Source organism: Arachis hypogaea, chromosome 11, assembly GCF_003086295.3.
Source record: "Arachis hypogaea cultivar Tifrunner chromosome 11, arahy.Tifrunner.gnm2.J5K5, whole genome shotgun sequence".
Taxonomy (NCBI): domain Eukaryota; kingdom Viridiplantae; phylum Streptophyta; class Magnoliopsida; order Fabales; family Fabaceae; genus Arachis; species Arachis hypogaea.
Window position 1 is genome coordinate 145,537,487 of NC_092046.1, and position 21,511 is coordinate 145,558,997.

General features: G+C 34.1%; 2 protein-coding genes across 3 annotated transcripts; one reads left to right on the plus strand and one right to left on the minus strand.

The window, feature by feature from the left end:
• Nucleotides 1–3,424: 3,424 nt before the first annotated feature.
• On the minus strand, nucleotides 3,425–9,508 carry LOC112723308 (uncharacterized). 2 transcript variants are annotated; one of them, XM_029290341.2, is made up of 11 exons: nucleotides 9,280–9,508; nucleotides 9,120–9,187; nucleotides 8,939–9,000; nucleotides 8,702–8,851; nucleotides 8,410–8,586; nucleotides 7,906–8,118; nucleotides 6,011–7,716; nucleotides 5,601–5,666; nucleotides 5,451–5,520; nucleotides 4,523–5,238; nucleotides 3,425–3,604 (listed from the first exon to the last, which is right to left on the minus strand). In XM_029290341.2, the coding sequence occupies exons 1-10, from the start codon at nucleotides 9,480–9,482 to the stop codon at nucleotides 4,561–4,563; spliced, it is 3,393 nt and encodes a 1,130-aa protein (XP_029146174.2). In that variant the 5' UTR covers nucleotides 9,483–9,508; the 3' UTR covers nucleotides 3,425–3,604; nucleotides 4,523–4,560. The 2 variants fall into 2 exon arrangements, with proteins under 2 accessions (XP_029146174.2, XP_025630415.2); XM_025774630.3 differs by lacking the exon at nucleotides 3,425–3,604 and having other exon boundaries at nucleotides 4,319–5,238.
• Nucleotides 9,509–10,890: 1,382 nt separating this feature from the next.
• On the plus strand, nucleotides 10,891–14,248 carry LOC140176278 (uncharacterized). The gene is made up of 9 exons (XM_072206222.1): nucleotides 10,891–11,115; nucleotides 11,303–11,647; nucleotides 11,715–11,860; nucleotides 11,981–12,091; nucleotides 12,416–12,506; nucleotides 12,588–12,972; nucleotides 13,122–13,318; nucleotides 13,424–13,826; nucleotides 13,920–14,248. Exons 1-9 carry the CDS (start codon nucleotides 10,891–10,893, stop codon nucleotides 14,246–14,248), a joined length of 2,232 nt encoding a protein of 743 aa, XP_072062323.1.
• The last annotated feature ends 7,263 nt before the right edge of the window (nucleotides 14,249–21,511 follow it).

The window sequence follows — 21,511 nt, forward strand, 5'->3', positions numbered from 1 at the left end:
TAGGGCTTTGCAAACTAAATTATTTGAAAAAAAAAAAACTAATTTTAAATAAAAAAAATCTAAACCAAATTGTATCTATTTTTGTAGTTTGGTTTTTAAATTCAAATTATTTAAATAATTTCAGATCTGGATTCAGATCCAAAATATAAAAAAAAAAAAACTTTAATCTGAGTCGGTTCACACCTCAGCCATTTTTTCAACTTTTACGGTCTCCGCCGTAGCCAACACCGGAGCATGCAGCTGCCACCACCACCACAAACCCGTTGCTTTTCTGGTCGTTCTTCCGCTGCTTTTGCTTTTATTGCTGTCGCATACGTCTCTTTGGATCATCACCGCGCCGTCACTCTATTCCGCCATCTGCTGTTTTGCCATCCGCCTTTCCTCGTCGTGACCCAACTCTATTCTTCTCCGTTCTCTGAAAGCTCTTTTTGCATTACAAATTCTAGCTCTCAAAGATCAAAATTAGTGTCTCATTCAGAATCTCAATAAGAATCCCTACTACAAGGTCATAATCATATCTCACCAATGTGCATTTCATCATTTTCTAAAAATTGATTCAACTTCAGATAGACTAGGTTGCTCTTTTAATTTTCTTCTCATTGTTATGTATGTATTTTACGCTATGGATAGCTAAATTCCGTGATTAGTTTATGCTGATTTGATTCTATAATGCATTATCTACATTTATTTCATTACATTTATTAGTTGAAAACTATTAGATAATTTGACATGTTTGTCAAAATTATTATCTAACAATTTTCACCTGTATAAAGACAACTACATCTGAGTTTTCACTCTTTTTATATTCTTGTTTGTGTCATGATTTGGATAGTGTGATGCAGGTTTAATAAATAAAAAAAAATAGAATCCTTAATATCTAGTGGTGTGGATAAGTTTAGAGCATTTTACATTTTTTAGTTTGATTATCTTTCACTTTGCATTGTACTAAGAGTGTTATTATGCATTATACTTATTGTTTTCTTATAGTTTGATATTTGTCTACTTAAGTTAAAAATATAGAGTTCACACTAAAAAAATAAGTTGGTGTTATTAATATTCTTTCTATATCATATGCAGAATAAGATGATTGATAATAATAGTACTCAACCATCTTTTTCACCGTCAAATATTTGTAAAAATTGGTCAGTTTAAAATTATTTTGAAACAGAAAATGCTATTGAAAAAAAAGTTAAATGCAAATATTACAATAGCTTAATATAATATAGAAATTGAACCAGCTCAATAGATAATAATTAAAGATGCAAGCAAAATCTTGACAATGATTCAAACAAAAGAAGAAAAATAACGATCACACCATTTTACTTTGTTGAGAGTCCGAAATTTCGAAGATTTATGCATGTCCTACAAGTAAAATTCAAAATTTTTTCTCGAACTACATTAACACATGACATTGGAACTTTTTATATTGAAAAAAATATGAAATTGCAAGATTTTCTCTCGACAAATTATGGTAGAGTATGTTTAATAACTGATCATTGGACTTCAATTCAAAATTTACTTACTTGAGATTGACATCACACTTTATATATTTGGATTGGAAATTGCATAAAAAAATATTTCATTTTTGTCAAGTCATAAGCCATTCAAGAGAGATCATAGAAGTGACAATTGAATCTTGTTTGAATAATTGAAATTTAAATCCAGTATTTAGTGTGACGTTGATAATGTATCGTCTAATAAGGTCACAATTAAATATCTGAAACAACGATTAAGTTCTTGAAATAGCTTTTGAATAATGAATTTATTTACATAAGATGTTGTACACATATTCTAAATTTAATTGTAAAAGAAGAGTTAAATTAGATTGATGAATCAATACTAAGGATTCATAATGCGGTAAAATGTCAGATTTTCTCATAGACTATTTTGACCTTTCTTTTACAATTAAATTTAAAATACATGCACAACATTTTATGAAAATAAATTCATCATTCAAAATAATGTTATTCCAAGAACTTAATCTGTTTTAGAATTTTAATTGCAACATCATTAAACGATGCATTATCAACATCACACTAACTACCCGATTTAAATTCCAATTAAGTTTTAATTGTAACTCCTATGACCTTTTTTAAATAGCTTGTCACTTGGCAAAAATAAAGTATTTTTTGTATGTAACTTCCAATTCAAATCTACAAGGTGTGTTGTCAAACTCATAAATAAAGTTTTAAATTGAAATTCAAGTCTCAGTTGTTAAACATACTTTAACACAGTTTATCGAAAAAAAATCTTGTAACTTCATCTTTTCTTTAACATAAGAACTTTAATATCACATGTTAATGAAGTACGCGAAGAAACTTTGAATCTTACTTTTGGTATACAAAATTCTTCAAAATTTTTTACTTTCAACAAAGTAAAATGGTAATTCTTTTCCAACAATTTGAAATACTACTTTGTGATGGTTGCTAGAATTTTGCTTGCATCTTAAATGACTACTCGTTAAGTTGGTTCCATTTTTATATTGTATTAAGCTACCACAATATTTGCATTTAACTTTTTTTCGGTAACATTTTCTACTTCAAAATAATTTTAAACAACTAATTGATTTTGACTACTATTATTATCAATCATCTTGTTATGTATATAAGGAGAATATTAATAATGCCAGCTTATTTCTTTTTTCAGTGTCAACTCTTTTTTTTTAAATTTAATTAGACAAATATAAAAGTATAAGAAGACAACAAGTATAATAAATAACATCACTCGGTATTATACAAATAGAAATGTGAAATGGTTTATACTTATTCACACCACTAGTGCTTGATATTAATGGTTCCAACCTTTTTTTATATTTATCAAACCTGAGAGCCTTGCTAAATAAGAAATTATAAGAAATGCTTGAGGAAAACAGTATCAAAATCATAACAAACAAGAGTATAAAAAAATGTAATGAAATCAACATAGATAATTGATCATGAAATTGAATCAACATACAACTAATTTCAAAATTCAGTTATTCATAGTGTAAAATTTTTTAGTTTGTGTCTAATACTTGGTTTTTTGGACCAGTTCTCGGTCTCTTGTATGTCTTCATTGTCTTATAGTATTTACTAGATAGAGATAGCAGTTGCAAAGTTTAAAAGAGATGCTTTATACACAGTATTCTCTTGGAATTGATTTATTAATAACTGATGTTTCTGTTTAGAATATTGTTCTTTTTTGGTTTGGTCGTGTAACATCTCAATTCAATTTTTCTATAACTAAGAGAGGAAACAACAAAACAATAAACAAGCAACATTGTCCTTAATTTGGAATTAGAGAAATTCCATATGAAATTAGAGTGACAGAAAAAATATCTAGTGGAAAAGGAATTTATTGTTTTGTATAATTTACAGAGAGTGAAGAAATATATGGTGGTGAGATATGATTAAGTTTCTATTGAGATTCTGAAAGAAACACTAACCTTGGTCTATAAGCGCTAGAGTTTGCAAGGCGAAATGGGCTTCCAGAGAGCGAGGGTCATGGTTAGGAAAGAGCAGTGAACGGCATAACAATAGACAGCGGAACAGAACAAAAGCAACAGAGGAACGACCAGAAAAGCAACGTGCTTGTAGTGGTGGCGGCAGCTGTCTGCTCTGCGGGGCTGCGGCAAAAACGACACAGTTGAAGAGAGGCTGTGTGTGAAGCGTGAACTGGCTCAGATTAGTTTTTTTTTTTTTTTTTTAAATTTCGGATCTTAATTTGAATCTGGATCTAAATATGAAATTGTTTAAATGATTTTGATTAAAAAACCAAACTATAAAATAAATACAATTTAATTTAGACTTTTTTTTAATTTAAAATGGGTGTTTTTCAAATGGTTTGGTTTGAATTGGATTTAAAATTCAAACTCTGGATTTTTTTTGCACAGCCCTAGAACTTGGTGGATTTTTTCTTCTTCTTTTTTTCATTATGCTCCAAATGCAAAGACTTGTGTACCTTTGAAAATGACGCTGGTGTGTGCAACTGTGGACCAATCTAGAGTACTTGGATTATTATGAATCATCGGCGAGTGTAATTATATAAATGTTGACAATTTATTCTTGGACAGCCACTAAGGAGACATGTCAATCAGATTTGGAGCTTTAATCAATCAAAAGTTCAATATCTACTAATATACAACAAGTCTATATTGGATTTTTTTGCATAATTTTTAATTAAATGTCTACTTTAACAGTCTTGAAAGGTCACTTTTCACAATAGGTCTGCACATTAAAGAGCTTTCATTCCACTCACGGTAATGAATCCTGAACACACTACGAATTTAGATTTGTTTTACCAGTCACTAAAAATTAATAATTCAACCCGTCATTGTTAAACCTAAACAAACTGATATAATTATTACCGTACGTACATTTATTTGGGGAGTTATAAGCACAATTATGACACAATTTATGTTTGATAAAGCTCCCTTCTGCCATTGATTAATATTTAGACAGTAATGGTTAACCAAGCACCAGGTGCATGTGCATTAGCTGAGATTAGTTTTACTCTTTCCAATTAGAAAGTTAGACATTCGTACCTGTTTTAGTGCCAATGCAGTTCAGCACTCTGAGGTAACTAAATAGTTTTCCTCAACATCTGCAGTATGGCTTCTGAGTCTCTTATTTCTTGGCTTTCTTGTGATTCATCAAGCCCTTGAGAGAAATCAGCATTAGTGTAAGTTCTAATTCCAGGGCCATGTCCTCCACTATCCCTTTCCCTTCCTTGCTGCGCTCGCCTCACTTCCTTTTGATGCTCAGTCAGTTCTAATCTCCTTTTTTTAACACTCAAAGGAGATGCATCTTTTTGTGCGTCCAGCACTAACTCAATTCTCTTGGATGTCCTATTATGTGTTGCGGTGACCCAGTATCCTGGCAGAGTGCCACTGACTTCCTTAGAGGAACGACATTTTTGAAGAGGTGGTAGGCTTCTCTTCTGGAGTTTTAATTTCCCATTCCTAGATAGTCTGTCGAGGACAGAGAGGAGATTCGGTGGGAAATCCAGAATAACTTGTTGACCAAACGTGGAATTCCAAAATGTGATGGTTGGTTTTGAAATGGAGGGATATGGATGATCAAGAGTTTTTTCAAACAAGGTTTCATGAAGTCTGAGTAAAGCGGAACCAAAGTTCATTGGAGGTTGACTTCTTTTTAAACAACTTAAAATTTCAGTCCACAGATGTTGGAGTTGCTCATTTGTTGTTTCATCCTGATTTACCATATTTGATAGCCATTGAAGTAGTGGGCAGGAAATAATCTGCAACCAAGTATATGCTATATTATATACAAGTCAAGCAGGATGGAAAATTCAGGTAATGGTGGTGTTCTACGCAAAAGAAATCCACTTACTATATTGATTGTCAAATTTGGGGATATAAAGATCGGGTAGGTAGTCCCTCACCTTTCCAAGTTGAGAGTCTAAGACTACACTAATGATTATACATAATAGAAAGAAGTAAAACAACAAACCTCCAGAAAAAGAAGAATATCTTGCTTCCTGTGAAGGCGGCTAACGAAATTTGCTAATGCAGAAGACACTCTGCAAATTCATGTGAGAGTCAAATAAGTTACCATTGACCAACCAAGCATACATTGAGGAGACAACTTAAATGGACTCACCTTGAGGTCCCAACAAAACCAGGCAGTGGGTCTATCACCACCGTTTTCATCAACAAATTCATATACCTGAAAAATGCCACATGAAAACGATCAACTACTAAATTATTGATGATGTTATCATCATAATCTCAGCATTCTCAAAACAGGCCCCTGTATAATTAACAAAAGAGAATGGACAAAAATATATGAAGCTATAGAATAACTAAATCGAAGTTGAAATAGAACTTGTATAATTTAATTTCATTTAAGGATGAAAAACATAACTTTACAATTACTTTGCGGAAGAAAGACTGGAACCAGTAACAAACAAACAAACAAATATACAACTTCTACAGAAGCACATCGTATACTGATAATAATACTGTTCTTGCACATCGTATACTCATAATAATATGGCTCTTAAGACTTACCTAGCAGCAAGTTTTAAGCAGTTCTTTATGCCACAGAGAATTTTGCTCTCACGTTCAGTGTTACTTATTTCTGTTTCTGAAACTAATTCTGAAGTCTGAATGTGGTCAAGAATGCATATCATGAAATTGCCAGATAAATGAAGGATACCAAGATCAGTATCATTGCATTTCAAATGAAGTTCAATGCCGCTCTCAGCCATATCAATGCTATCATCAAGGCACCTGCTTAACAATGTGCACAGATCTCCAGAAAAATTGGTGGTTGTTGAACATCCGGAGCCTGAAGCACTAAGAGATTCGTAAAGCGATATCCATGTTTGAATAACAAGGTCAAGCATTGGGTTTTTTTCTAGTAATACTTTATAATTCTCTGAAGAGGCACCAGCATTTGACAAGGTCAATCTTGCAGTTTCAGTGTGTACCACAATGGGATAAATTAAAAGATGGCATATGGACGAATAAGCAGCACTATCAGACATGGCTACCCGTAGAGACCTACAGTTTGGATCACGTGCACAGCCATTCAATCCTTCAGCCAATGTTATCCATATTTTTAAGTGAATTGGTCGAACATCTTTGTACAAGAAGCCAACAAAAGTAAGTAGATTGTCTGGGGAATCACTTGAAGAAAATATGAATTTAAAATATTCAGAGCTTCTTTGTGGCTTGCAGTCTAATTGAGAAGAATTCATTGCTAACCAGTCCAGCATATGGAAGTAAACCGCTATCAAATAAACCATTGGAGAAACCTTATCCATATAAGAAACACGACTGACACTAAAATTTAGGTGTTCATTGTGATCACCTGATTGTGTGCCACCAATGTACTTTAGGTCTAAAGAAAACTTGTAGAGAGGAGATCCCAAGATCAAAGAATCTAATTCCTTTGTGACAACTTCTATAAACCGAATGGAAATGCAGTACAGATCATGCTTTTCAGTGCCATCTGTGCATAAATCCTCGCATACATTTTTTATGAATGTTAATATTGATTTCAAGCACAACATAATACCATCATAATTGGTAGATGTACTTTCCAAATCATGTTTGACTCCTTTTAAAACAGATGTAAATAACTTTGCGGCAGCATCATAAACAAGACTTCTATGATCAGAAGTCACTGTTGGTCTTGATGCTTGACAAATGAGAACAGAAATCATACTAAGATAAAAATCCAATTGACTGATATCCCATGGCAGCCATCTAATTGGGTGAAGCTTCCAAGAGCATTTGGCAGATAGAGAAGGCCCAGTTTCAGAGATTCTATCTCTGAACTGGTTAGTTGATTGGCAGAGGACATCCCTACACTTCTGTGAGATACTATCACTGAGCAGATCTAGGCCTAGCCCCCACAACCAGATGCTCTTGCTATCAGGTCCATTCTGAAATATTGCTTTTAAAATAGGCTCCAATACCATCTTTATCAATGAGGGTTCGTTGATAGAAGTTTCAAGCTTATGAAGCAAATAACACCATGTATTCAAGCATGATGAGTGGACTGATATATCACACTTACTAGACATAATGCCATTCAATGGGGTCATTATTAGTCTTATGCTCTTGGAAAAACCATTTGCTTGGACATCACAATTGTTCCTTTCTAATGAATGTTGTTTTTGAAGATGATTTTCCTTGGCTGGGGTATTTTTATTGGGATCTAACATTGTGCAGTGAACAAGAGCATCGATAAGACCTTCCCAAGCAACCTGCACAAAACAGTTGAAAGGTCATATAAGCTATAATCAAGGAATGATGTCAATAACTAGTCTTCAAATGTCAAATTGATATCTTTAAGCCACTTTGTCATGTCACTTAAACTATTGGACAATCGTCATCCCACATAAACCATCCCTATGAATCATGGATGACATAATGCAGCAGCTCAAATATATTACCAGTGTAGCGATCTGAACTTGAGGGTCAAGGTCTGTAAATGTACATTCAGGAATTTTCAGTGAGTCATTAACTAATTGTCTAGTCTTCAAAGCATGTGATCCAAGCATTCGGATAAACCATCCCCATGCTTGAATAACTTGAATCTTCATACCCTTATCTAACAATTTCTTCATCCCACTAAGCAAATTTAACTTCATATCTTTGACAAGAACCTGTTGAAAATGAAGAAAGCAATTAATGAGATCAAAGCCAGTACAACATCCTTGAAGATATTGGCTAATTATGAAATGTTAGTGGCATAAACACATATAATAAATAATTATATAATTAATTTATAAAAGGGAAAAAGATCCATCACAACTTTTCCTTCTCACAATATATTGTTATAAATCACTTGCACAATGACAGCAATACGGCTTAGGTCATAACAAGCAAGAGCTTGTCATGTAACAATATTGCGGATTCACCACTTTATATTGAATATCAGATGCGGTTTTTGGTACCTTGGAGAGATCCAAGGAAGGAGGAATGACTGAAGTTTTGACCTTCAATAGACATCGTTCCGTGGCATCCCTTTCCCTCTTATCTGTGCTGAGAAGTCTTCTGTATATTGGAGGAGCCCATATATGGGATGAGTCTCTCATTTGTTTACTTAGTTGACCACATAGCTTCATTACAGCCTGTCACGAGAAGACTCAAATATGAGTGTTCACATACACTTCCAGATAAATCTGAGATATAACATTCAAGAATCTATAAAAACATTTCTAGTTAAAAGAAAGGAAACAACACTACCTGGGTAGCTTCAAATGTTGTTGACAAAGAACCCATTGGGTTGTCCAAGGCATGAACAATTGCTAGTAACAAAGAATGGAAGTGAGTAGCAAGAAACGATTCTCCTAACTGTTGAACAGATATACACCATACCCCTAAATTACAAGCAGACTGTACCAGCAGCAACAAGAATAATTTAATATAGGGTTAAAATACTGAAAAAGTGTCCATAAAGAGTGAAACGGATATCAAACTAGCCTTTAATTTAGTGGTTGTAATAAGTTTGGACAGTGACTCTAATACCAAATTGACATCATCCGCTGCAAGACAAAGAAAAATATGAAAAGCAATGTTGCATGCATCATGGCATAGTACCAAAATCAGTTACACTATGAATAAGATAGGTTGAACCGTTGTCGTAGAAGCAGATAATACATACGTGGAAGTGAGGACACAATGGAAGGATGATAAATCATGAAGCCCAAGCATTTCAAGGCTTGCGCAGCTCTACATCGAAATAAACAAGCAAACAAATCAAGACAACATGATAGAGAAAGAGAATTGGATGAATTGGAAGGTGGAAGATGAAGGTGACTCACATTTCTTCGTCGTGGTTGGAGATGTCGGAGATTAGGGAAGAGACGATGGAGTGAGAGGAGAGTGAGAGGGAGTGGAGGGAAGAGGGATTGAGAGAGGAATGTTCCTGGAAATGGAGGAGGCTTGAGTAGCCGGAGCACTTGCTGGATTTGTCGCCAGAAGAAACCAGGAGCTGGATTTCGCCGATCTCATTCTCATTGGACATTCTTGTTCTTCCAAGGATTGCAGAATGAGATTGAATCATGAAACCCTTAGACTGCTGCTACTTGCCCCCAATTTTTCGCGCCATTACGTTTCGCGCGCTTTTTTTTTTTTTTTTTCCCTCACACACCTAGGAGTTAGGACGGTTTAAAACATGTTTTTTTAAGTTTTTGAATTATAAAAAATAGTAGTATTAATATTTAATATAATTTTTAAAATTAAATTATAATTTTTTTAAAAATTATTTAAGTGTTTATAAAAATATTAAAAATAAATTTTTTTTTGTAATAAAAGATTTTTTATTTTTTTTAAATAAAAATTTTTAAAATTAAAAAAACAAACACAAAATACTTTATTTATAAATTACTTTTAATATAAATATTTATTGTTTAAATTATTTTTTTTTAAAAAAACTTAATTAAAGAGAGAAAATTATCATTTGAGCTATAATTTGTTAACACATTTTTCTTTTTTTGAATTACACTTGTTTTTTTTTTTTTAAATGACTGAAAATTACAATTATCAAATATAGTAAATAATTTTTTATTAGTTTGTATAATAAATATAAAATCAAATTTGATTATTGGTTTGATAATACATTCATTGTTACAAGCTAAATTTGCTAACTACACCATGACTATTTGATTAAAAATAATTAAATAGATGAAATTGTAACTTTAAATATCAAGAATCTGTGGATTAGAGATAAAATTCTAAATGAAAAGTTTTCTAAGTGTTGATATTTCTTATGCTTAATTATAGAAATTCTGTAACTTATTTTTAAGGATCTCATAGGGCCTATAATAGTAAACATTTTTTTCTATATATGTGTACATATACGTTGAAATAGCTAGAGAGAATACAATTGATTTTCTTCGCACAAAAAAAAATTTGGTATCAGAGCCCAGGTTACGTCTAGTACAATGGGCAAGTCAAAGTCTGACCCCTCTAAACCCTCTGGCACTAAGACTGCTCCCATCATTATTCAATCTGAAAATTCATCTTTCAATGCTGGAATTGTCCTCAATGAAACGAACTATGATGTTTGGTGCCAGATGATGGAGATGCATATTGCTGAGAAGGAGAAACTCTCCTTTATTCGTGGTAAAACAGCACCACCGACTAAAAAAGATGCAAGTTATGACAAGTGGTACACAGACAACCAAAGAATCAAGAGATGGATATTGATGTCCATGTCTCCGGAAATCATGAAGCAATATATCCGTCTTCCTACTGCTCGTGAAATTTGGAAGGCTTTATCAAAAGCTTTCTATGATGGGGCCGATGAACTGCAAGTTTTCACCTTGAACCAGAAGGCTTTCTCTGCCAAACAAGATGGCTGAACACTTTCTATCTATTATGGTGAATTAATTGAAATTTTTGGTGAGTTGGATCATCGCAATAAGGTGAGTATGGAATGTGAGAAAGATGTAGAACTGTATCGCAAATCCATTGAGGGACAAAGGGTGCATATCTTTCTTGCTGGTTTGAATTGTGAGTTCGATCAGATTCGTGGTGATATTTTGAGAAAATATCCAATCCCTGAGTTAGAAGAATGCTACTCACTGGTTCGTCATGAGTCTGTGCGGCTTACAACAATGAAAGGAGAACCTGAGAAGCCTGAAGCTTCAGCCCTTGTTAGCCAAAACTGATCCACTCAACACAAATCCAATCCCAATCATCAAGATCGAACAAGTTCCAATAATTTTAAATCCACTGCTAGTGCTAACAAATCCACTTATAGATGCGCCTACTGTGATCAATCTGGCCATACCAAAAGTCGCTGTTTTGAACTTGTGGGATCATAATCGTGATCTACGAAAGAAGAACTCACACAAGAACTCCACTTCTGCAGTTGTAGAATCAAAGGCAGAACAATATATTGAGGAAAAAGGCTCGGCTTTGGTAGCAACAGCAGGTAATGGAGGTAAAGTTTTAAATATTTGCGCACCTGTTTCTAATAGTACATGGATAATTGACTCTGGTGCTTCGGATCACATGACCTTTGATTCTAGACAGGCATCCCTTAAACCTTCCTCACAAAAATTTGTCTCTACTGCTAATGGTACCTCAGCTCTTGTTATAGGAGAAGGATCCTTATCTCTTACTGATACTTTGAATTTGGATTATGTTTTAGTTGTTCCATCCTTGGATTATAACTTTTTGTCCGTATCTCAAATCACCTCTGCTTTTATTTTGTGTTGTAATTTTTTGGCTTGAATTTTGTGTGTTTAAGGACATCCAAACAAGGCAGACGATTGGTTGTGGTGTTAAGAGAGGGAATCTATATTATTTAGATATAGAATCAAAGAGTTTGAATCAACTGTGTCAAGCATTGACAATGGACAACGATGAAGCAACAAAAAGGAAATCTGATATCTGGTTATGGCATCGACGTTTGGGACATGCCTCATTTGGTTATCTTAAAAAATTATTTTCTAGCTTATTTGCAAAATTTGATATTTCTAATTTCCGTTGTGATACTTGTGAATATGCAAAAAGCCATCGTGCTTCATTTCCTTTGAGTTTGAATAAAAGTTTAATTCCTTTTATGGTTATACATTCTGATGTTTGGGGTCCATCCAAAGTAGCTACCTTGGGTGGAGCACGCTGGTATGTCACTTTTATTGATGATTGTCACTTTTAAACCTTCCTCACAAAAATTTGTACTTAATACAATGCAAAGGTTAAGGTTCTACGAAGTGACAATGGAGGTGAATATTTGAGTTATAGTTTTCAACAGTATTTGGAAGCACAAGGAATCATTCATCAAACTACTTGTCCTAAAACACCCCAATAAAATGGGGTGGCTGAGAGAAAAAACCGTCACTTATTGGAAGTTGTTCGTGCATTATTGATAGAGGCTCATATGCCATTGTGTTATTGGGGTGAAGCACTTACATCTGCAGCATATTTAATTAATCAAATTCCCTCCAGTACCATTGATTTCAAGACACCATACCAAGTTCTTACTGAAGCTCCTACCACAACAAACTTACCTCCTCATGTCTTTGGTTGTGTAGCATTTGTACATCTCCATAAACACCAGCGCAACAAATTGAGTCCTCGTGCATTGTGATGTATTTTTGTGGGATATGCTACTTATCAGAAAGGGTATCGATGTTATCACCCTCCAACACAAAGAATGTTTATTACATTGGATGTCGTCTTTCAGGAAGACACAATGTATTTTTCCCTTCAGCCTAAACTTCAGGGGGAGTACCAAGAGGAAGTTCTGACTTTAGATCTTCAAATACCAAAAGAAGTAGAACTTTCTACTAGAGAGGAGGTTGCTAAACTTAATGCCCGAGATATGGATGAGTTGAACTTGGGTAATGGTGAGCACCTAGAAAGGGAAGTATCAAGTCCATCATCGGCATCTGAATCCCTCGAACCACAAGAAACCAATACACCAAACAACTATTTGTCAGCTGAGGATGCTCCTGATATGGCTGAACCATCTAGAAAAAAACTACCACCACGTCACACCAGAGGTATCCCTAAACCCACATATGACCTTAGATTTCTAGTAAGGTCAAATATCTTATGAGTCATTATGTGTCTAACTACCGCTTGTCTGAATCAAATCGATCATTTATAAATCAATTATATACTGTATCTATTCCTAAAAGTGTGCATGAAGCCTTAGCCGACCCGAGATGGAAGGCAGCTATAAATGAGGAGATGGAATCCTTGAAAAAAAATGAGACTTGGGAGCTTGTTGATTGTCCTCCTGGGAAGAAAACAGTCGGATGCAGATGGGTTTATACAGTAAAGTACAAAGCAGATGGTACAGTCGAACGCTTTAAAGCGAGACTAGTGGCTAAAGGGTACACTCAGGTCTATGGAATTGATTATACAGAAACATTTGCACCTGTAGCCAAAATCAACACAATTCGAGTCTTGTTGTCTTTTGCTTAGAATTTGAACTGGCCATTACAACAGTTTGATGTGAAGAATGCCTTTCTACATGGAGAGTTGTCTGAAGAAGTCTACATGGACCTTCCACCAAGATGCATGATACCAGAAAATTACACTCAAAAGGTGTGCATATTAAAAAAGTCATTGTATGGGCTTAAGCAATCTCCAAGGGCATGGTTTGGAAGATTCACCAAATCCATGAAGGCTTTCGGCTACAATCAAAGCAATACAGATCATACTTTGTTCTTGAAGAAACAACATGGTAAGATAACTGCACTTATTGTTTACGTAGATGACATGGTGGTAACGGGAAATGATCCTGAAGAAAGAAAGGCATTACAAAGTTACTTGTTTAAAGAATTTGAAATGAAAGACCTCGGTCCTTTAAAATTCTTCCTTGGCATCGAAGTGTCTAGATCCATCAAAGGTATTTTTCTCTCTCAAAGAAAATATACTTTAGACTTGTTACAAGAAACTGGCATGTCAGCCTGTCAGCCAGATGATACACCAATATAAGAAGGATTGAAGTTATCAGTTGAATCAAATCAAGTGCCAGTCGATAAAGGGCGATACCAGAGATTGGTTGGAAGGTTAATGTACTTGGCACACACAAGGCCAGATCTTATTGCATATGCATTGAGTGTTGTGAGCCAGTTTATGCATAATCCTAGAGAACAACATATGAATGCAGTGGTACGTATTCTGAGATATCTGAAATCTTCTTCAGGAAAAGGAATCTTGTTCACTAAAAATGCAGATTGTCAAAATGTGGATACATATACAGATGTTGATTGGACTGGGGCAATAGATGATCGACATTCAACTTCTGGTTATTTTACCTTTGTATGAGGTAATCTTGTTTCTTGGAGAAACAAGAAGCAGAATATTGTAGCACGTTCAAGTGCAGAGGCTGAATTTAGAGGAATGGCACTTGGACTATGTGAAACACTATGGCTAAGACTCCTCTTGATGGATTTGGGTTTTTCCCCCAAGCAACCAAATCAATTGTATTGTGACAACAAGGCTGCATGTGATATTGCTCATAATCCAGTCCAACATGATCATACGAAGCATATGGAAGTAGATAGATTTTTTATTAAGGAGAAACTAGATGAGAAGATTCTGGAGTTACCTAAGATTCGATCAGAAGATCAACTGGAAGATATCCTCACAAAAGCAGTTTCAAGTCAAGTTTTTTCAAAATTCTTAAGTAAGTTGGGCATGTGTGATATCTATGCACCAACTTGAAGGGGAGTGTTGAGATTTCTAATGCTTAATTATAGGAATTCTGTAACTTATTTTTAGGGATCTCTTTTTGTAAATATGGAAGCTATAAATTAGGATACTAAATTATAGGGTCAGTAGTTAAACGATAAGGCCTAGAATAGTAAATATTTTTTTCTATATATGTGTACATATACGTTGAATAGCTAGAGAGAATACAATTAATTTTTTTCACACAAAATAAACTCTAAGCACTTCAGTGTGTTAAATAGGGGTGTTCGCAGTACGATTTTGATCGATTTTGAGTAAAAAATTTATTCGATCCAAACACTAATTTTACTTGCGAAGCGGTTTGGATTTGATGATTTAAAAAAAAATATGATCCGATCCGATCCAATTTCAAGCAGTTTATATTGGATTGGATTTACGGTTTTGTAAATTAAAAAAATTAAACACATATAAGTATATAACAAGTCAATATATATCAAATTTTAAATAATCAACAATGACATAACAAGTTTCAACAATATCTTAAAAAGCCAACACTAACATAACAATAAAAATAAAATTACAGGTTAGTTAAAATAAATAACAGTTTGAACATAAAATATTTATTAAAAATAATAATACATGAATAATATAAAAATATATAATAAATTGAACATGTTATAACTATAATTGTAAATATAATAATAAAATAATAATATTATAGCACATTGTGCGGTTTTGATTAGATTTGATCAGTTATGAAAAGCAGATCCGAAATCCAATCTGATCCAGAATCCAATCAAATCCAAATTAGTGCCGTTTTAATCGATTTTCGGAGTAAGAATCAATCGTTCAGTGATCGCTACGCTTGATTGATTGGGGCGGGCTACTCACACTGTTTTGGCTAAAAACCCATTTTCTTGCTGTTCCTCACAGTTTACCTACTCCAAACACGAAAGTAAAGACCACAAAATCTGTCTACATAGCTCCCTTTGTTTAAAGTGTGGAGCTTCGCGGGAATCGTACGTCAGCATCGGCCTATAGACTGCCTTAGACCGGAGTGCCTTCCTTCTAAATGGGGGTTGGATTGAATTGGATGAATTGTTTAATTTGGATCGGTTTGGATTTGAACACCCCTAGGATCAAACACGAAGGGAAGCAAGATTTATGACTGTGGTATATGGATAGGGTCAACCTGGATGTAGAGCTTTCAATGGCAACAAAAATTGTTGAAAAAATAACACAAATTATATAATTATAAAGTATGTTGGATGGCGTATTTCTTTGTAAAAATTAGGTGTGAACGTCTGGATCAGACAGAAAATATACCACAAAACCATTCACTGATATTGCAGTGGAAAAAATATATGATAAGGAAACAATGAAATATGTGTTTGATAATATTTGGCAAGGAGTGATACTACCCATAATGGAAATGTTGTCGTGGTTTACGATTTCACGAACCTTTAAATATAAAGGATGTCTTCTTAAGGAGATGTGTCATAAAACAAGGTGACAAAATGTGTGTTGTGTGGTGATGAACCATAGACGATGAATCATTTGTTCTTGCACTGTAAATATGTTTTGAATATGTGCGGTGGCGAACTTTGTGTTAAAAAAATGTATGTTGAATATGTAGTAGGGAGATAAAGACTTGGTTTGGATGCCTCAGGATATAGATAGAAGAAAAAAAAGATGATGGATAATTTACTTTTTCAGCATTATATAGTGCGTGAGAACATATTAAGGATTGGTGGTGCAATGGAATAGGAAGAAAAAGAAGATTAAAATTGATAGATTAATTTGAAAAGGGAAAGAGAGAAAATGGATATGGTGACAATATGTAAAATATATATCAAATATTAATATACATGCAATTTGAGGATAAGTAACAAATTATGCAAGTCAAGTGAAATGCTTTATGAAAAATCTTGTATCTGAATATTCAAGAAGTAAAATGATACTTAAAGGCATGTAAGAAGAAACACATTTTTTACTTGAGAAGTTTGATGCGGTAGAAAAAGAGTTGAAAATGATCATTGATAGCAAAACTATTGTTACCTGGAATAAAGAAAAAACAAATTAGGAACAAAGGTTATTGAAGAGTAAAACAAAGTGCATAGAACTTTTGTTCTAAATTATTCATCTTGAATATAAGGTTGTGCTTTAAGAAAAGGAGTAAGTGAGAACAAATAGTGAGAGACAAGATTGAAGCGTGAGAAATATAGAATAATGCAACATTGATGCATTATTTGATTTGAATTATATCAAGTGAACTTCTTAGGCCTTTGATGTGTATGTCAATATAATGTTGTAACTGTAAGTGTATGTGGAAGAGATTGGCATATGGGCCACCGATTGTCTTTAGTGGCAATGTTTTTTTTTTTTTTTTTGGTAAAGATTTTAGTGGCAATGTTAAGAGAGATTAATTAGCTATATGCTACTTTACGAATTCTTTTGTCATATTGGGCTGAGTTTGTAACACAAATTATCGAAAAAAATAAAAATTTGATAAAATTGATTTTTTTTTTACTAACTTATTTGTACAATTGCAGATATTTTTTTCAAAAGTTATATCTAGTTACAGTCTTGCTAAAGATGTATGGCAGAACTTAGTGTCACCAAAAGTTGAAATATTTGTTTGATTTATTTTAGTTGGTATAATTAACATGAATGACAAACTAAATAGATTGAAGGGCATTTGATTGTTAAATTTTAGTAGGCGTTTAACTATGTCAAACACAATAAAATAATATTTTGATAATTGAACAACAACATCTATTAAAAAGGAGGGGCAGAAAAAACGATTTTATTTTGATTCACTAAATTTGACCATGTTAATAATTCTATTATGATAAAATTAGCCAAAAATTCATCTTGATTAATCAAGCCAAAAATATATTCAGAATCTAGAAAAAAACAAACACAAAAATTATTATAAATATTCTTCAGCCAATTTAATTTGTTAATCAAAAAGAGGTTACATGATTATTTATACTAATAGAGAATAAATGACCTTAATAAAATCTAACAATATAAAATTAATATATAACACAATATAATAATATATGCTAAATTTAAATATTTAAATTAACAACACATGCGTTGTAAATATGCTCCTGCATAAGTTCTTTTTTTATTTTTTGAATTATTTAACTGAAAAAAGAATGAAATAGGTGTTTAAAACAAAACATTAAAAATAGTTAAAATGACTGACAAATCATTCATGTGTTATAAAGAGTAGAATTGATCATTTGAATTATTGATAGTAATCATTAGTCAAGATAATTATTTTTGAAGGCTGATTCAAAACGTTAATGAAGTTTTGAAAGCAGATATCAAAAGAGATGCCCGTGTAGACATCAAGTGGGGAACTGTTGGCACGGATTCGACAGACATGATAAATCGAGCAGCTACTCGAACGAGGAAGATTGAAGGCTTTTTCGAGTTAAGAAATTTTCAATAAAACTTTTGGGCAAAAGAGCGGGAACGGTTACCAAAAGTTTTACACACAAGGGGGCATCATGTCATTAATGGTCAGTTATGAAAATGGGTTATAAATATTAGAAAGCCTTCGAAAATCAGGGTTGGAACTTTTCTTCAGAAATACACTCAAACACACTCATATCCCAACGAATTCCTGAGTCTGCATTCGAGTTCGATTTCTATAGGGTTCCTTCCATGTCTTTATCTTTCTAATTTATGATTTTCAGCAAACTTTACTTTTCTTGTTCAATTTATCTTTTCAAGCAATTTTAAATTTCATTGTCAAATTTACATTCTAGCACTTTTAATTTTCATGTCAAAAACTCTTTTGATTCAATCGAAGGCATTTTTATTGCTTTATTTAAATTCATTGCATACTTTTTTCGATTTCAGTCAGTTTATCTTCCATTATTTTATTTCATACCCTTTAAACCTTTTTTAATGCTCGTCTAATTCGAAGACCGTTGATGCACTTATAGAAAAACTGGTACCTGCAAAAGAGGAGTAGGTTTCACTCCCAGACCATTAGAATCGAACCACCATCGATTTGTTAAAAGTCGACAAAACAAATTGGCACGCTCGGTGGGACAGTTTTAAACTGAAGTGTGTCAAATGATTTGGTGTCATTTGGTGTATGCGATTAAGAAGTGGAAGAATTATTCGCATGGCAGATGAAATGTTAAATGTGAATAGTGGTTTGTCCACCAATGATAGTATACCAGTAACTGTACATCCTTTGGATGTTACTTCACGTTCAGAAGGCATGATTGTAAGTGAAAGCATAGTAGTTACTAGTGTTCAGACTGGAAATAATGGACGCAATATTCGTCCACGTGGTAATTTACCACTAATACAGCCTCCAGTAACTACTAGTTGGCCTCCTTATAGCCTTCCTCCTGGTTATACTCCACCAGTGAGTGGTTTTGTTCCTCCTATTCGTGTTGGAAGTATGATTGGAGTAAATAATTCTCAAAACCCACAACAACACTCCGAGTATTCTCGTGATTATAATGTGGGCTCTATGTCGAATGCCTCTAATTCGATGGCAGTATTTCGACAACAGGTTGAGGAAATTCATCATGATTTGGTCAACTTATTGACTTGGCAAATGGCCACAATTTTGAATCCTATAATGGCTGATCACGAATCGAAATTCGAACGTTTTGCAAGGCAAATCGAACGAATTGCTCGAATCGTTGATTATGATGAAGGAGAAAGGCATGATGCCAGGGGGAATAATGAGAGTTTCGAAAATATATTTCAAAATGAAAACAATATTTTAAGAAACAGAGATAATCCTCAGTTAATTTTCCATGGTCAAAATGCGGATGACGTCCTGGCCCGATTACGCACTAATCAGGGTGGTAAACATTATCAAGTTACGAGAATTGTGGAAGATGTGCTCAATAGAGTCGGTTTGAATGTTGGGTTCATGAATAGACCCTATTTTGTATCTGCTTTCCCTCAAGTTGTTCAAATGGCCGAAGTGCCAAGAGGTGTGAAAAACCCGAAAATAATTACGAAATTTGCGGGGGAAGTTGGAGAATCGACCACTGAACTTGTTACTCGATATCTAGTCGAGATTAGGAATCTAGCCAATGATGAGAATTTGAAAATGAAAATTTTTCCTTCTTCGTTAACGAAGAATGCATTTACTTGGTTTTCGAATCTTAGACCAAATTCGATAACGACTTGGACTCAGTTGGAAACTGCTTTTCATGCTCAATTTTATCGAGGGGAAATGAACGTAGCAGTTACTGATCTAGTAGCTTTGAAACGAGAAGATGGTGAAACCATCGATGACTATATGATACGTTTCAAAAATGCTAGAAGTAGATGTTACGTGTCATTGCCTGAGAGTGAAGTGGTGAAAATAGCAGTTATGGGGTTAGGATTTTATATGTGTCGAAAACTGTTTAATGTGCATTCCTGACTTAGCCCATTTGGCTGAAAGGGTTCGTCAGGTCGAACTTCTGAGGAAGGAAAAAGAGAAATATGAGAATGAAAAGAGGTCAAAGAGTAGACCCTTTACTCGAAAGGAAAAAGTTGCTTATGTGGCCATGGAATCCTCAGAAGAGGAGTCCGATTTAAAAGCAAAGGTTGATTCGGCCGAACTTAAGAAGGGTCCTTCTTATGTTTGTTCTTTGCTTAAAAAGCTCCCTGGTAATGAAAAGTCGAATGATTAAAAACTGAAAAGTGAAAAAAGATACAGTTTTGATATTTCAAAATCTTATCAGATTTTCGATGTGTTGCATAAAGATAAACAGTTAATTTTGCTTGAGGGCAGAACTTTACTTTCGGTAAAAGATTTGAAAGGAAAACCTTATTGTAAGTTTCACCAAGCAACTAGTTATTCGACTAATAACTGTGTTCGTTTCAGGGATCTTATACAGGAGGCCATTATGGAAGAATGTTTGAAGTTTGATGATGGAAAAAAGGAGATGAAGGTTGATTCTGATCCTTTTGATGTTGAAGCCAGTTTTGCTGAGCCATGTTTCGGTGTGAATATGGTTAGAATGTCTTGCGATTTCAATGTGGCTTTGGGTGATTTCGAATCACATGTCCGATCTGTATACCCTCGTGCGGGGGATGGTTTGTTGGATTGCTTGGTGCAGTAAAAACTCAAAGATCGGGACGTATCTCTGTGTCCTCGATGTAATGCTGTGTTTGATGCTGAGGCTACAACGATCTTTGAAAAAGAAAGGATGAAAAAATAATTGTCTCATAGAGAGGAGCAGGCTCGTCAGAAGCAATCGATTCGACAAGCGGAAGGACAAAGCTCTAAGGCTCCTCAACACAATGCGATCGCACCAATAAGCTGTTCTCAAGCTATATGAGTTCAATGGATTCGAAATTGTCAAGAATTCCATAATCGAGATACTCAATACAGGCGAAACCCACAGTAGGGACATCGAAGACCTCCTCAAGGCCAGTATCCCTACTACTGTGGCCGAGCTAGGGGATACCCAAGGGGTAGAGGAAGAAGGAATCAACAACAAATAAAGAAGCCTCAAACTGATAAAGGCAAGGGGGCAACACCTTCAGTGCACTCTCAAATAGTTTTTCCGTCTGATGGAGAAACTTGTCCAAAGGGTATTCCTTCTCCTGCGAATTTGGATAAAGACAAAGCAGTAGTTAGCACTTCAGGTGTTGACAAAGACAAAGATGTTAATTTAGATGAAGAGTATTTTGAAAAGGGAGATGATGAAATGGTTGGGATTATTTCAATTATCCCAATTGAATATTTAGGTGAATATGAAGGTGACCCTGAAGATGATTATGATATGGATGATGAAGAGGTCTTTTCATTCATCCGATATAAAGATGAACCAGGGTATTTTCTGAGGCCTTTTGAAAAACAAAAATCTCATCTCCGTCCACTTCATATCACTACAACCATGAGTGGGATTAAGG

Bases quoted from the DNA above. Each gene is read 5' to 3' on its own strand.
- LOC140176278 (XM_072206222.1), top strand. From the start codon at position 10,891: ATGGAATGTGAGAAAGATGTAGAACTGTATCGCAAATCCATTGAGGGA. The intron at 12,973-13,121 runs GTATCCCTAAAC...GTGTGCATGAAG, and splicing joins ACCACCACGTCACACCAGAG to CCTTAGCCGACCCGAGATGG. The intron at 13,319-13,423 runs GTCTATGGAATT...CCATTACAACAG, and splicing joins TGGCTAAAGGGTACACTCAG to TTTGATGTGAAGAATGCCTT.
- LOC112723308 (XM_029290341.2), bottom strand. From the start codon at position 9,482: ATGTCCAATGAGAATGAGATCGGCGAAATCCAGCTCCTGGTTTCTTCT. The intron at 8,587-8,701 runs GTAGTGTTGTTT...TTCTCGTGACAG, and splicing joins CAACATTTGAAGCTACCCAG to GCTGTAATGAAGCTATGTGG. The intron at 5,239-5,450 runs GTTTGTTGTTTT...ACTTGGTTGCAG, and splicing joins ATATTCTTCTTTTTCTGGAG to ATTATTTCCTGCCCACTACT.